Below are 12,670 nucleotides of genomic sequence, written 5' to 3' on the forward strand. Positions count from 1 at the left end.
TGCTTTCATTTGGCGTTTTTTTTTTGTTTTGCCTGTCTTAATTAAATTACAGCTTGAAGAGGATTTTCCCCCGCTCTCTTACAAGTTCAAAGCGCAATGTGTCTCTCTCTCTCCCTTGCACACATGTGTTTTCTGGTCTAAATGTGTCTTAAATGATGGAATCGATTTGGTAACATTTGATGAGGTTGTCTCAAAGGCGACAGCTGCAAGAGGCTCCTGGTCCTTCACTCCACTCCACTCCACTCATGAGTGGATGTCCTTACGACATTGCGGGTGTTCGCGTGGAATCAAATTAGCTGAGGGTTGGGGGAAGGAAACCAACTTTCTTGTGTCGTAAAATGTTCTACAAAATGTTTTCCCGAACACACACACACACACACAAAATGTATATCCCAAGTGGAAATGCATGAAAATTTCATTCGAAACTTGTTTTTTTCTTTTTCTCATATAAAATTTATGATTTTCTTTGTTATTTTTGTTTAAATTCTTTTTATGATTATTATGTACAGTTGATTTTTGGTTTTTATGGCAAGAAAATGTTTAATTTGAAGGAAACTTAAACTTTTCTGGGAAATATAAAGAATAAAAAAATAAAAAAAATAATACTTAAAGATCTAGAAAAGCCTTAACTCACGGTTTCCATAGGAATAATATAGTCTTAACCGATGAAATGCCTAAAACTGATTTATTGCTAATATTTCCTTAATTTTTTAAACTTTTTTGCTATAACTTTTCCATTTTTGATATGTTATCTGGAAACGATTCAGCTTCAATCGTCTGAAATAAATACGCTTGGATAGTTTTAAATATTTCACACATGACCTATCGTATCCAGCGGATATTGAAAAATATTGGTAATATTTCATTACCATTTGCAGGGGTCTACATGGCTCCTACGAGGGTTTTTTTTCTGTTTCTGATGTTTCTGCTGTTTCTGCTGTGTGTTTTTCCCCTTTTTCGTTCTTTTTTTTTAGTGTTTGCTGTCAATATGGCGCCGTTTATGACAAACTGTGCAGCGATGGCGACGACAGCTTCCTTTGCTTTAATCACACATGGACCCAGGCCCAGGCCCTCTGCTTTCTCCGCTTTTCGCCCTCGGTGGATGTGTGCACACATGTGTCGAAACATAATGACTCCATGGCGTCTCTTTAGAGCTCGAGTTAATGTTTCGCGTATTGATTTCGCAGCCCTTTCCTCGGCGCGGCACCACATCGCCTTGGCAACCATTCGAGTCCAAAGGGGAGACGCTGGAGGGGCATGTGGCAGGGCAACAGCATCCGCATCCGCATCCGCATCCGTATCCGCAGCAAGTTGGCCAAGTAATTAAGGTTCTTGTAGCGTTGGCGGTTGCCTCTGCGCGATGGCTGGCTGGCTGGCTGGCTCTCCTCGCTCCTCTCGCGTTGGTGGAACGTGCACGAAATCTAAATTTAATTTGCAACTTGTGCCAAGCGAAAGGAAAACACGAATTAAATGAAATATTTGTTGTGCATGAGTTTGCCATTGACGTCATTTGTTGGTATGAATGGATGCGATCTGTGGATGTATAGTGGAACAGATGGAAAGATAAATGGACAGATGCAACGTAAGATAGATGGAATCGCTTTACAGATAAAGGGGCACTAAAGAATGCGGAGACTCCAACCAAATTTGGAAGATTTTTCAGTTGATTATCTACTTGAAAAATGGAACCCAAATGAATGCAAAAATTGTCTCTTGGGCTCTTTAAAATCAATTTTCCCACCAAATTGAATTGAAAATTTCGCTTTTTTTCTGTGGCTTTGTTGCTGGCCAAAAATGCAGGCCAAAAATGTTCTTCTTTTTTTTTTGGCAACAAATTTGACATTGAATTAAGGTCTGGGCTTTTCTTTCGGGGTTACACTTTTACCGCTACCCCCTGGAAAATTACCATGAAAATGCGCAGCGTTGGGGCAGATTATCTTTATTTTTTTTGTCAGCAGTGTGTGTGTGTGTGTGTGTGTGTGAGAGAGTCCTTGAACCTTGAGGACCCTCTAGCCGCAATTGTTTTTCTCCACGCGTCTGCTTTTCCTCTCCAAAACCACTTGAGTTTTTCCCCAAAGTCACATCAGACAAAACACAAACAAAACAAAACAAAGGAAAACCTACAAATAAAATGGAAAAAGAACGCCGGATCTCGATGGCCTGAGCTTTTGATACCCTTAAAGATTTATTGGCCTTATGAATGCCATTTGTTATAGTCCTCAGATTTGGCTAAAGATCTTTGCAACTACTTGGAGCCGCAGAATATCATAGGAGGTGGTGAAACCATTATTCCTATGACACCTATAGTTGAGCGATTTGAATGATCTTTTTACTAGTATTTCTATGAAAGATGTACTATATAGTGCTCCGATTTTGGTTAATTTTAACAGAGCTTTAGATCTATATATAATAAAGCAAAATCAAGTTTCAATGAATTATCTTGAGAAACAAAAAAGTTCTAAACACTTTTGAAACGATCCTACCCCACAGCCAGGGTACGCCAAAGACCAAGCCAAAAGGTAACCCAGAACAACAGGGTCAGAAGAGACAACAGAGGGGGGGCTGCCGACCACAAATGGCCAACTTAAGCCTCAATTTGGGTTCTGGGGCGCCATGGGAGGGCCATCATACGACACGGCATGGGGGAAGGTAACATTACTAGTCGGTTCGACTGGGTTTCTGTCAAATTGCCTGGCTTAAAAATTTAATGCTCTTCGCTTATTCGAAAACAATCAAAGTTCCGTTTTTGTAGGCTCCTTTCCCCCTGGCCCCCCGTCTATCAGTATTTTCTATTTGCATCATCGGCTCGGTTCCACAGGGCGGTTATTTATTTATACGCTTGACCCGGTTACCTCATGTCCATGATGGGATATCGCCCACATCCTTTCCCGCCCTCTCTCTGCCCGGGGCTGCTTCCTTTTCCTTTTGGTGGCCATCATTTGCATTTGCATTGACTGCATTCTGGTCATGTGCTGCAGGTAATTGCATTCAGAGCCCTTAACCGCAGTATCGTGGCACTTGAGAGCAGACCACCCGCCCACTACCCCTCGCGCTCTGCTTATCGGAGCATCGCGAGCGGCAAATGACAATAAATATAGCGGCCACTCATACGCCATGTTGTCCCATGTAATTACCGCTCAACGCTCAGCCACACGAACGTGGGACCTTCGGGGGGTTGGGGGGAGAGCATTTCCTGTGCAAACTTTCAGGTTTTCCGACTTTTTCGTCATGGATCACGAGCCAGCGAAAAGTTTTCATTGGCCAAAAGTTAAGCGAAAGTTCTTTTGAAAGAAAACTGGAAGTTTTCCTCAAAAAGAAGGGGGGGAAGCCAGCCAATGACAGGACAGAAGTTGCTCAGCAAATTATAATCATAAAAGGGATGGCAGGAAATGGGAAATAATTTATAATTTATTGGAAATTCGGTCTAGATTGGGGGTATTCATGTTGTCTTCGGGGCCCATGTATGACCCACAATGCGTTAATCATTCTATTGATTTATGTGGGCTTTATGCTTCGCTGTTGCCATTCTTCTGCCCCGGCGACCTTCGCGGATTCTTCTTTGAGCAGACGCCCTCTGACCAGAACATGCCTCACAGCCAGACAAAGGCCGACCAGAGAGAGGGAGCGAGAGAGAGCCACCATTGTCCGAGTGCAACATTCACTCACATTCCTGGCCATTGTGACAGTTTTTTTTTTTTTGTTTTTGTTTTTTCTTGTATTTTTGGCCCGCGTTTTGCAATTGATTTTAGTTGTGGCCGAACCTCTAACGGCAGTGGTTGAGCAGCAACATCCTCTTAAAGAACTACACAAAAAATAGTAATATAAATCGAATAAAAATCGATTATACGCCACGTTGAACGCAGTCAAAAGTAAAAGAGGAAATTTTGTTGTTGTTTTTGTTGGTGTTGGTGTTGGTTCGGTTTCCCGCGAATTCAATTTAACGCCAGACTTGAGTTTAACGTGTTGGATAAGATATCAGATATCAGAGAACAGGAGACAGCCCCCAGAGGAGGAGGTGAAGGAGCAGAGGCAGCAACAGTAAACGATAAAAGGATGGATTGCTGCTCTTGAAAGAACGGAATGGAGAGGGCGCTACAGTGAAGGATAGATAAAGAGCTACACTGAAAGATAGAGGAGTAAAGACACTGAAAGAAAGAGAAGCAAAGACGCTGAAAGATGGAGAAGCAAAGGCACTGAGAGACAGAGAAGCAAAGACACTGAAAGACAGAGCAGTAAAGGCACTGAGAGACAGAGAAGCAAAGGCACTGAGACCCAGAGAAGGAGCTACACTGAAAGACAGAGAATCAAAGACACTGAAAGACAGAGCAAGAGCCACACTAGAAGCTATAAAAGCTCAGAGTGCCTCCTCCTCCACTCAACGCCAGAAGAGGAGCCTCTCACTCTCACTGCTTGCTGGAAAAGAAGGCGCTGCGATTGCCTGCCCCTCAACGATTTGAAACGATGAATTGCCTCTTCAATTGAGATGCCATCGAAGCTCCTATTTAGCTGTCAACACGCTCCACCTACCAGCCTCCGACTCTAGAGGTCCAGCCTCCTTTCGACTCGACTCGACTCTTCTTTTGGGCTGGCAGGATGTTTCGCAAGCGAAAACAACAGCAATTACGACTAAAGCCCCGACCCGGCGAACGGAAACGGAAATTGTTGTTCTGCATTTTTAACAGAGGTTCGTGCCCGGGAAAGGGTGAGGGGGAGGGGGGGAAAACTGTTGTTCATTTCCACAACTCCACTCACACTCGCTGGCAATGAATTTTTAATGCGTAGGCGTTAACCCCAGGACCCACAATTACACATACCCCTCACTTCAAAGGATACAGAGAGAGGGCGAGAGGGCGAGAGGGAGAACAAAAAGAATCCTTGATCCCATTTTCCCCGAAAAATGGCAACAAAACCCCGTTTTTCGAGGCACAATCACTTGTTGAGTGCTTGGTCCTGGGCTCCTGGACTCCCCGTCTCCCCGTCTCCCTGGGAGATGGCTAATAGTCGAGCAATTAATTTGCCCCACCCCCCCTCCCTCCGTTCCCCAACCCGTTCCCCGCTTTAGGGCCATCATTAATCAGCGGGCAAATTTGATAAACGCCATGATTTAATCATCAATTACAGCCAAACGGAAAAGCGAAAAGTTTCCCATGAAAATGCATGAAATTTCCCCCATTTTTCCAGGGCAAATATTTACATATTTTATAGATTGATTGGCGGGGCCATGCCCGAGGGGAGTATTTTTTTTCATATGGATTTCTGGTTGATTTAATAATGCATTTTCTGTGCATGAGATATCCTTTCGATTATTCTACATTCTCTATCCCTATTCCTATTTAGGAGTGTATCTCCTGTCTCGTCCTTTCATCTTTTCTGCTCTGTGATTTCGCCTCGATTGCCCTTCAATGTCTTGTAATCAGGGCCATACATTTTAATTTGATTTGACTTGAGTTATTTGCTTATTTCTATGGCATCCACAAACAACGACACAAAATTCACAGACAACATTCCCCAAAAAAAAGACCAACGATGTGGCCAAATCACATGCCCTGCCATTCAAATGGTTGACAAAGCGGGCTACAAGGACTTTAAGAAGTGCTTCGGAATTGTAAGACAAAACCCTAGGGATCTGGACAGTATTTTATCGGTGGGCTATCGGTTTTCCACCAAAGAATTCAATACATTCTTGGCTCTTTTTGAGGTGTATTTCATAGATATCTCAGGAAACCAATGCCTCCATGAGCCTTGGCACAGTTTTGTCTCTCAAAAAAGGTATGGTCTAAGAAAGAATTCCCAAAGGAACGCTATAAGAATGGTGTTATATTAAATATAGAATTCTGAACGAAATCCTCGAGGCTCTGCTATTCTCCGCCTTCTTATGGCCCTGCCCGATAAGGGCATCCCTGCATTTGTCATATCTTTATCCCTCGCTCATTTTCTATTGGTATTTACCCCACGGTGAGGGATTTTCCCATACAAACACTTGACTTTATTTAACTTGAATTATTCTTTCAATTTCTCATGCCTGAATCTCTCTCTCTCTCTTTCTTCCTATCTCTTTTGCAGGTAAGTCTGACATTGATGGACTACATCCAACCACACAGCCACACAGACACACACATGAGGATGATAATGAGGCGAAACCGAAGTTCGTGGGCGGATTTTCCCAAGAAAAGCGGCGGTGGAGGAAGCAGCGTGGACTTCCCCTGAAATGTATGCAATGACTTTTGACATTCGCCCACTTTCCAGAGACATTTGGCGTGTGTGTGTGGGTTTACTTATGCGTGGGATTTTATTTTCTTCTAAATCGGGGCTCTATCGAGGCGCTGGCTGTGGCAGGAGGCGCCTGCCTGCTCTATCGAGGCGCTGGCTGTGGCGGGAGGCGCCTGCCTGGTCTATCGAGGCGCTGGCTGTGGCAGGAGGCGCCTGCCTGCTCTATCGAGGCTCTGGAGTCGCCTCCTCCTGCTCTATCGAGGCTCGGGAGTCGCTTCCGCCTGCTCTATCGAGGCGCTGGCTCTGGCGGGAGGCGCCTGCCTGCTCTATCGAGGCTCTGGAGTCGTCTCCTCCCGCTCTATCGAGGCTCTGGAGTCGTCTCCTCCTCCTCTATCGAGGCTCTGGAGTCGCCTCCTCCTCCTCTATCGAAGCTGGTCGAGGAGGCGACTGCCTGCCTCTTCTATTAAGGCGTCAGCCCTTCCCCTTTCGAGGATGTGGTAGGCGTCATCGCCTCTGTCTCTATAATTCTGTGGCAGACGTCGCCTCCTCCTCTATCCAGGATGTGGTGGGCGTGTTGCCAGCCCTCCTCTAGCCAGGATGTGGTGGGCGTCTATCGAGGCTGTGGTAGGCGTTGCCTTCTGTGGCTTACCGTCGTCCCACCTCGATGCAAATTAGATTTGGATTTGGAAATTTCCCGCCACTCCCCTCTTTTTTTATACCACATATCTCAAAGTTTGTTCCACGTTTAATGCCAGGCAGGCAAAAAAAAAAAAGAAAACGAACAATTTCCACATGGTGGATGACGACGCCTCCTGGTGATGACGGCTTTTCTCTCTATCCCCCCCCACCCTTCCCCGCGCCCCACTGTGGGGGGATTTCCTCTGCACAGTGGGTTGGCGGGAGTGGGAATGAAAACACAGTTTCTGTTTGTTCTTGAGGCAAAGAAAAACAATGGGGTAATAATGGAAAATTAAGTGAAAAGTTTATTGGTTTTTCTTTCTACATAGAGGTGGGTGGAAAAGCACTACTTGGGTGTAGAATTTAAGATTATAAATGTGGAAAATGGGAGTAAACATTCTTTGTTCCATGCACCGTGTGCAATGGTGGGTTTTTCCGAATTTCCTCCGAATTTCCCCTGGAGCTGGCAATTTCCTTGCTTTTCTAAATGCATTCTCCTTTGCATTTATTTCGTACACAAGCCACTCGTGTTTATGATTTTCTTCTTTACGCATTCATCATTTCCCGCGCAGTTTTCCTTTATTCCGTTTTCCGTTTTCCGTTTTGCGTTATCATTGCGACCCAATTTTCCTTTTCGCTGGCATTTTGAATGCTCCTTTGGTTTGCTTTACTTTTCGTTGGGGCATTTGCATTTTGGCCAATTCGAAACCACAGTGCCACAATGCCACAATGCGCCTGAAAGCATGCCACACGCACACACACACACACACACACACACATAGACATATGCAATATGCAAATGGCGACAGCGACTAAGAAAAGAATGAGGAGAATGGCAGAATGGCAGAGGGGGGTGCGGGCGAGAAAAGATACCGACTGGAACCTGAAGTAAAGTCCATGCAGCATGCAGCATGCACCCTGCCACTCCACTCTCCACTCTCTCTCTCTCTCTGCACTGCACTTAACCCATTGCGTGCTTGGGACAACATGCGGCAACTTAGTTGCCATAATTTGCACATTTTAGCAAACGATGCATGTGCCCCCCCCCCCCCGCCCGCCCGTGCTGTGTATCTGCCACTTGCCACATGATATACGAGGCGAATGCTTTTGATAGCCGGAACGGAAATTGCAAAGCAAAAACCAAACAGCTAATTCGTAAATATTTTAAACTCTCTTGGCCCCCCAATCCCCTGTCCCCTCTCAGAGCAAAATAGTTTTTGGGGGACTCTTTAGATCGGGAATTATCAGTTTTATTCGTTCATTGGGCTGTCATCAAGGATCGATCGTACAGTGAGCACTCGCACACTCCTTTCAACGTCTGTGGGGATCCATTTAACGTCTCAGATACAGAGAGCTGTAGGGATATCCGGCGCTGTAGGCATACGGCGAGGCGGCATACACGCCGCTGGTGTAGGCGGCGGTGTAGGGCGAGGCGTAGACGCCGCCGGTGTAGGCCGCATAGGGCGTGGCTGCCACATAGGGCGTGGCCGCCGTGTAGGCGGTCAGGAATTGGGGCTTGGCGGCGGCCAAAGCAACGACGGCGAAAAGGCACAGAGCGAACTGGGAACAGAAAGATGGAGAGATGGAGAGATTTCTTGGATGAGCTGATCCCGGGGGAGTCTTCCTTTCGGGGATCCACTGGTCTACTCACAAACTTGAACATCTTGTGGGGCTTGTGGGGATTGCTGTGGCTGCTGGTGGAACAGAAACTGATATGATTTACCAACCCCAAAGGTAGTGGCTTTTATAGTCAAAGTTTGGCTCGGCCGTGGGGGAGGGAGGAGCCTCTACTCCGCAGGGAGGAAGGCCGGCAGTGTGGTGTGTGTGCGGTAGGTCACTCTTGACCGTGGCACGTTCCCTCCGTTTCTGTTTTGGGCAGGGCAGGGGGGGGGGCGTGGCTCCGTTTAATTTTGCTTTTGGCCCCCAAAGTCTCGTCTTTATGGCTGCCTTGCGATTCGTGCGTTGCATCACTAATAGATGTTTCGTTTACCTAAGCTTCGAGGCAAGTATCTGTCTATCTGTCTAACAGGGGCTGGGGGGGGAGAAGTATCTATTGTGTGAAACGGAAGCAATCCGAAATTCCCCAAGCCAATGCCATTTGACCTTTGGCAATGTTAATTTGTTGAGACAATTATCGTTATGACTGCAGGAAAGTGCCTTCTCCGAGTTCCTTTAATTCCGTAGTCTTGTTTTACCAACCCCCAACCCCTCTTCCCGCTTGCCCCATCACTCTGCCCCGCTTTCCCAACTGTTCTTCCCGCTTTCTCCGCCATTCTCCTCGCTTTCCTTCACTGCATTTCCTTTGTTCTGCTGCAGTTCTTTCTGTTGGGGATATCAAATCGTCTTGTGGTTGCCTTTTAAGAGGGTTTTCGTCTTTTATCTTCCACATCCACTATTTCGTATAGCTCTCATGGTACAAACTCCCCTATAACTTCCTATAACAATCAATCAAATCTTACACTTTTCAACCAATTCCGATCATAGAAATAATGAATATATTCGAGGGTATCCGTACTTCGTTCTCTCATAAAAAGTTTCCCTTCTACGAGCATATTTTCCTTTTTCTTTGTTCCAGTTTTCACTCCACAAAAAAACATTCAATTTGTCAAGTTGTAAAATTAAAGCAGCTTCTCTCTCTCTCTCTCTCTCTCCCTCTCTTTGTTCGTTCTTCTATTGTTGCAGTCTGTTCTACGTCTCCTTCTCCTCCTTCTCCTGCATCTTCTTCTACTCCTCCTCCTTTGGCTGTTGTGAATTTTGCATCTAAAATACAATATAAATTAAGTTGGCAGCTCTCTGCCATTGCAATGAATGGGCAGCTCTTTTATCAGGATTCTCAAGTTAATTTTCTTGAAGGATAGTCGCATGGGGGCGGTGCATTGAAGATGCTAGGGCGATTTTCTGTGATGATAGTGGAATAGTGGAAGCAAGGCCCTCTATTTTGTATACTAACTAAATGTATCTTTCAGTTAAACAATAGATGAGCCCTGAAAAAAGTGTGAAAACTGTTCATTTTTACCCATTTCCCTCAAAAGATCGCAAAACTACAGTTTTAAGATCTCCTTAACAGTTGCACATTCACTTGGATTCTTTTTCCACGGTTTCTATGAATATTCCCTCCAGAATATTTTCGAAATTCCCTTCGATCCGCTCGGCAACAGTTGCAAATTCTTCTGAATCTCGCGCCCACAGTTGAACGTTTACAGTTTCTTACAGTTTCTTACAGTTTCAAATTCACACAAATTCTACTGATCGCAGTTTAACATGCACTGCTATGATAAACACTTTCTCCAACCAGAACACTTTTCATTCTCAACCCCCTTTCAAAATCTGTTTCCATACAGTTTTTATTCTGCGACACAGTTTTAACTTTTTACAGTTTCTAATTCATTGAAACGTTTTTCTCGCATGCTATAAACGGCAGTTACTCAAAAACGGTTCGTACCAGTGACTCTACAAGCCACTCCAGCGCCCAAAAAACTGTTGTGCATTTTGCTCTCTCGCTCTCTTTCATGTTCCTGCTCTCTTTGGACTTGCGCTCTGCTATGCATTTGCCGGCATTTTTGGAAACAACAAAACAAAAACACAAGCAACATTCCTGCGCCGCCGTTATCCCGTCCCCCTCTCCATCGACACACAGTTTTAAGTTATTTTACAGTTTCAGTGTACCGTCAGACGAAACATTTTACTCCCATGCTATAAATGACACTTACTCTAAAACGTTTCATGCCACGGCAGCGCTTCAAAAACTGTTGTCAATTTTGCACTCTCTCTCTCTCGCTCTCTTTGATGTCGCTGCTCTCTTTGGACCTGCGCTCTGCTATGCATTTGCCGGCATTTTTGGAAACAAAAATACAAACAACATTCCTGTGGCAACGTTACCCCGCCCCCCACCACATCGTGGCACCCCCGCCCGCTAACAGGGAGCATAACTAAAGCCAGTGATACTTCCGTTCACAAAAACAGTGCAAATATGTGCTATTTGTTTCCGTCTATGGGATAGTCCACTGTACTTATGCATGTATGTATTTGTGTAAACCAAAATAAAATGTGGGCCCAAAAATAGGAGACGCCATCAGCCACTTTGGAAAATTCTTGAAGAGCAATTTTTGGAAAAACTTAGAAGAGATTTTCCCTCTTTTTGTTTATGGTATTTCCCTGTGCATGTGTGTGTGTTTGTTTTTGTGGAAAAACAAGGCAAAATTTGCTTTTGAAGTGTTTTGTTTTTTCTTTCAACGATTGCTTCATGCGATTCCGGTGGCCGCTCCTAAGGGGAGGGCTTTGTTTTGTTACAGTTTGAAAATGGTTGATGGCAGGGAGTGGTGGGGAGGGGAGGGGAGGGGCGTATAGTGCTTGCAAAAGCAAAATATTATTTGTATTTATCTTTTATTTTACTTTGGTATGCAAATGAATTTTCAATGATAGTTTCGACATTTTCCAGATACAATTTCCATTCCATTTCCAAGCTGGCGGAAATTATTTTTGGGGTATGTTGTGGTTGATGCTGGGGAGGGGGTTTCGATTGCGAAGGGGTATGGAATAAGCCAATAAATATGTGAGGTTGAAGGTTCAGAAGTTTTCCAACGGAAAAGTGTCTTTGATAGTAGTAAATAATAATTTTTATTGGAATTCCAAAACGGCAGCATAAATCCAAGTCCAATTTAAACTAAAAACTCTAAAGAATAAGGCTAAACAAATGAATGATTCAACGATTATATGGATATACTTTATTCTAATAGGGATAGGAATAGGGAATGCCCAACAAAATGTCATTAAAAATGATTTTGGATACAGTTTTTCATCCGCTGAAGCCAATCTGCAAAGCCCTTTTTCGACTCCTCTGCAACGAGTGCTTTTTTGGGGAAAATTCGTTCTTCTTGATGGCCAACTGTGGTGCATCCAATGTTGAATGTATCTTGGTAGCTTTTGTGCCCAAAGTTGCCTATATCTCATGGCACAGCATCCATTGTTCGCGTGGTTCAGTGGCCTTGACCGAGGCCTTCTAGTCTTGAAGATCCACGTCGAACATAGTAGAAACCCATGACCATGTGTTACGATATAAAAGGCGATGGTAGAAGAAAAAGTTATGTGCATGATTTGGCCAAAAAAGTCAATCTTTTCAATGGAACTGGCGACTGTGAACTGGTCATACTAGAAATGGCCAAGACTACGGACTTAAAAGGCTGCCCTCGTATGTAAGAACCAGAAAGAAGAGTTTGGAAGTTGAGTTCGGCTGTTACATTTGTTTTGAATATAACAGTCTTTTTTTTTTTGTTAATTTGAACCCTAGTAGGCCCCTCCAGCAACATGCTAGCAACATACAGCATGCTGCTGTATACATACGGTGCGGCTGAACGAATAGGTTCCACAATTTTCAAAAGTAAAACCGCCATACCGAACTGTTCTGGGCTATGGCAAGGTATGGATCCCAGGCAAAAATGGTTCATCAACATTTCAAGGAAACACGCACCTCACCTCACCGTGCTTGATCAATAATATGCTGTGATTGCTTAACAGCCGTGTAAACATTCACGATAGGTTAGGAATTGGGGTGGATTTTACCGTGTGTGCGTTGGATTTTCTGGGCCGTTTTGCTTTTTGTCCATACCTTGCCGGCAACATGTTTTCAACAGTGAAATGGGCATTTCGGTATATTTCTGAGGGTCTGTTATGGTACAACATGGTATGTTATGCAAAGGGGGTGGACTTTACCTTACATGTGTTGCATTTTCTTGGCCGTTTTGCCTGTTGTTCATACCCCGTTGTTCGCGATTTCACAGCGGAG

The 12,670-nt window shown here is 44.5% G+C and overlaps 2 protein-coding genes across 8 annotated transcripts in view; one reads left to right on the plus strand and one right to left on the minus strand.

Moving 5' to 3' along the window:
- Positions 1-12,670, plus strand: part of LOC108151647 (phosphatase and actin regulator 4) — a 108,744-nt gene that overhangs the window by 7,764 nt on the left and 88,310 nt on the right. For 2 of the 7 annotated variants that reach the window (XM_033387894.1, XM_033387898.1), the window contains exon 1: positions 4,579-4,684. The exons of 4 other annotated variants lie outside the window; for them this stretch is intronic. In XM_033387894.1, coding sequence (XP_033243785.1) covers positions 4,594-4,684 — 91 coding nt within the window. In that variant the 5' untranslated portion in view covers positions 4,579-4,593. Of the gene's footprint in view, positions 1-4,578; positions 4,685-6,054; positions 6,211-12,670 lie in introns of those variants that run through there. One more of the 7 variants, XM_033387895.1, reaches the window with a different exon arrangement.
- LOC108151651 lies at positions 8,092-8,586 on the minus strand. Its single transcript, XM_017280370.2, has 2 exons — positions 8,540-8,586; positions 8,092-8,448 (listed from the first exon to the last, which is right to left on the minus strand). Exons 1-2 carry the CDS (start codon positions 8,549-8,551, stop codon positions 8,221-8,223), a joined length of 240 nt encoding a protein of 79 aa, XP_017135859.1. The 5' UTR covers positions 8,552-8,586; the 3' UTR covers positions 8,092-8,220.

This window comes from Drosophila miranda, chromosome XR (assembly GCF_003369915.1).
Source record: "Drosophila miranda strain MSH22 chromosome XR, D.miranda_PacBio2.1, whole genome shotgun sequence".
NCBI lineage: Eukaryota > Metazoa > Arthropoda > Insecta > Diptera > Drosophilidae > Drosophila > Drosophila miranda.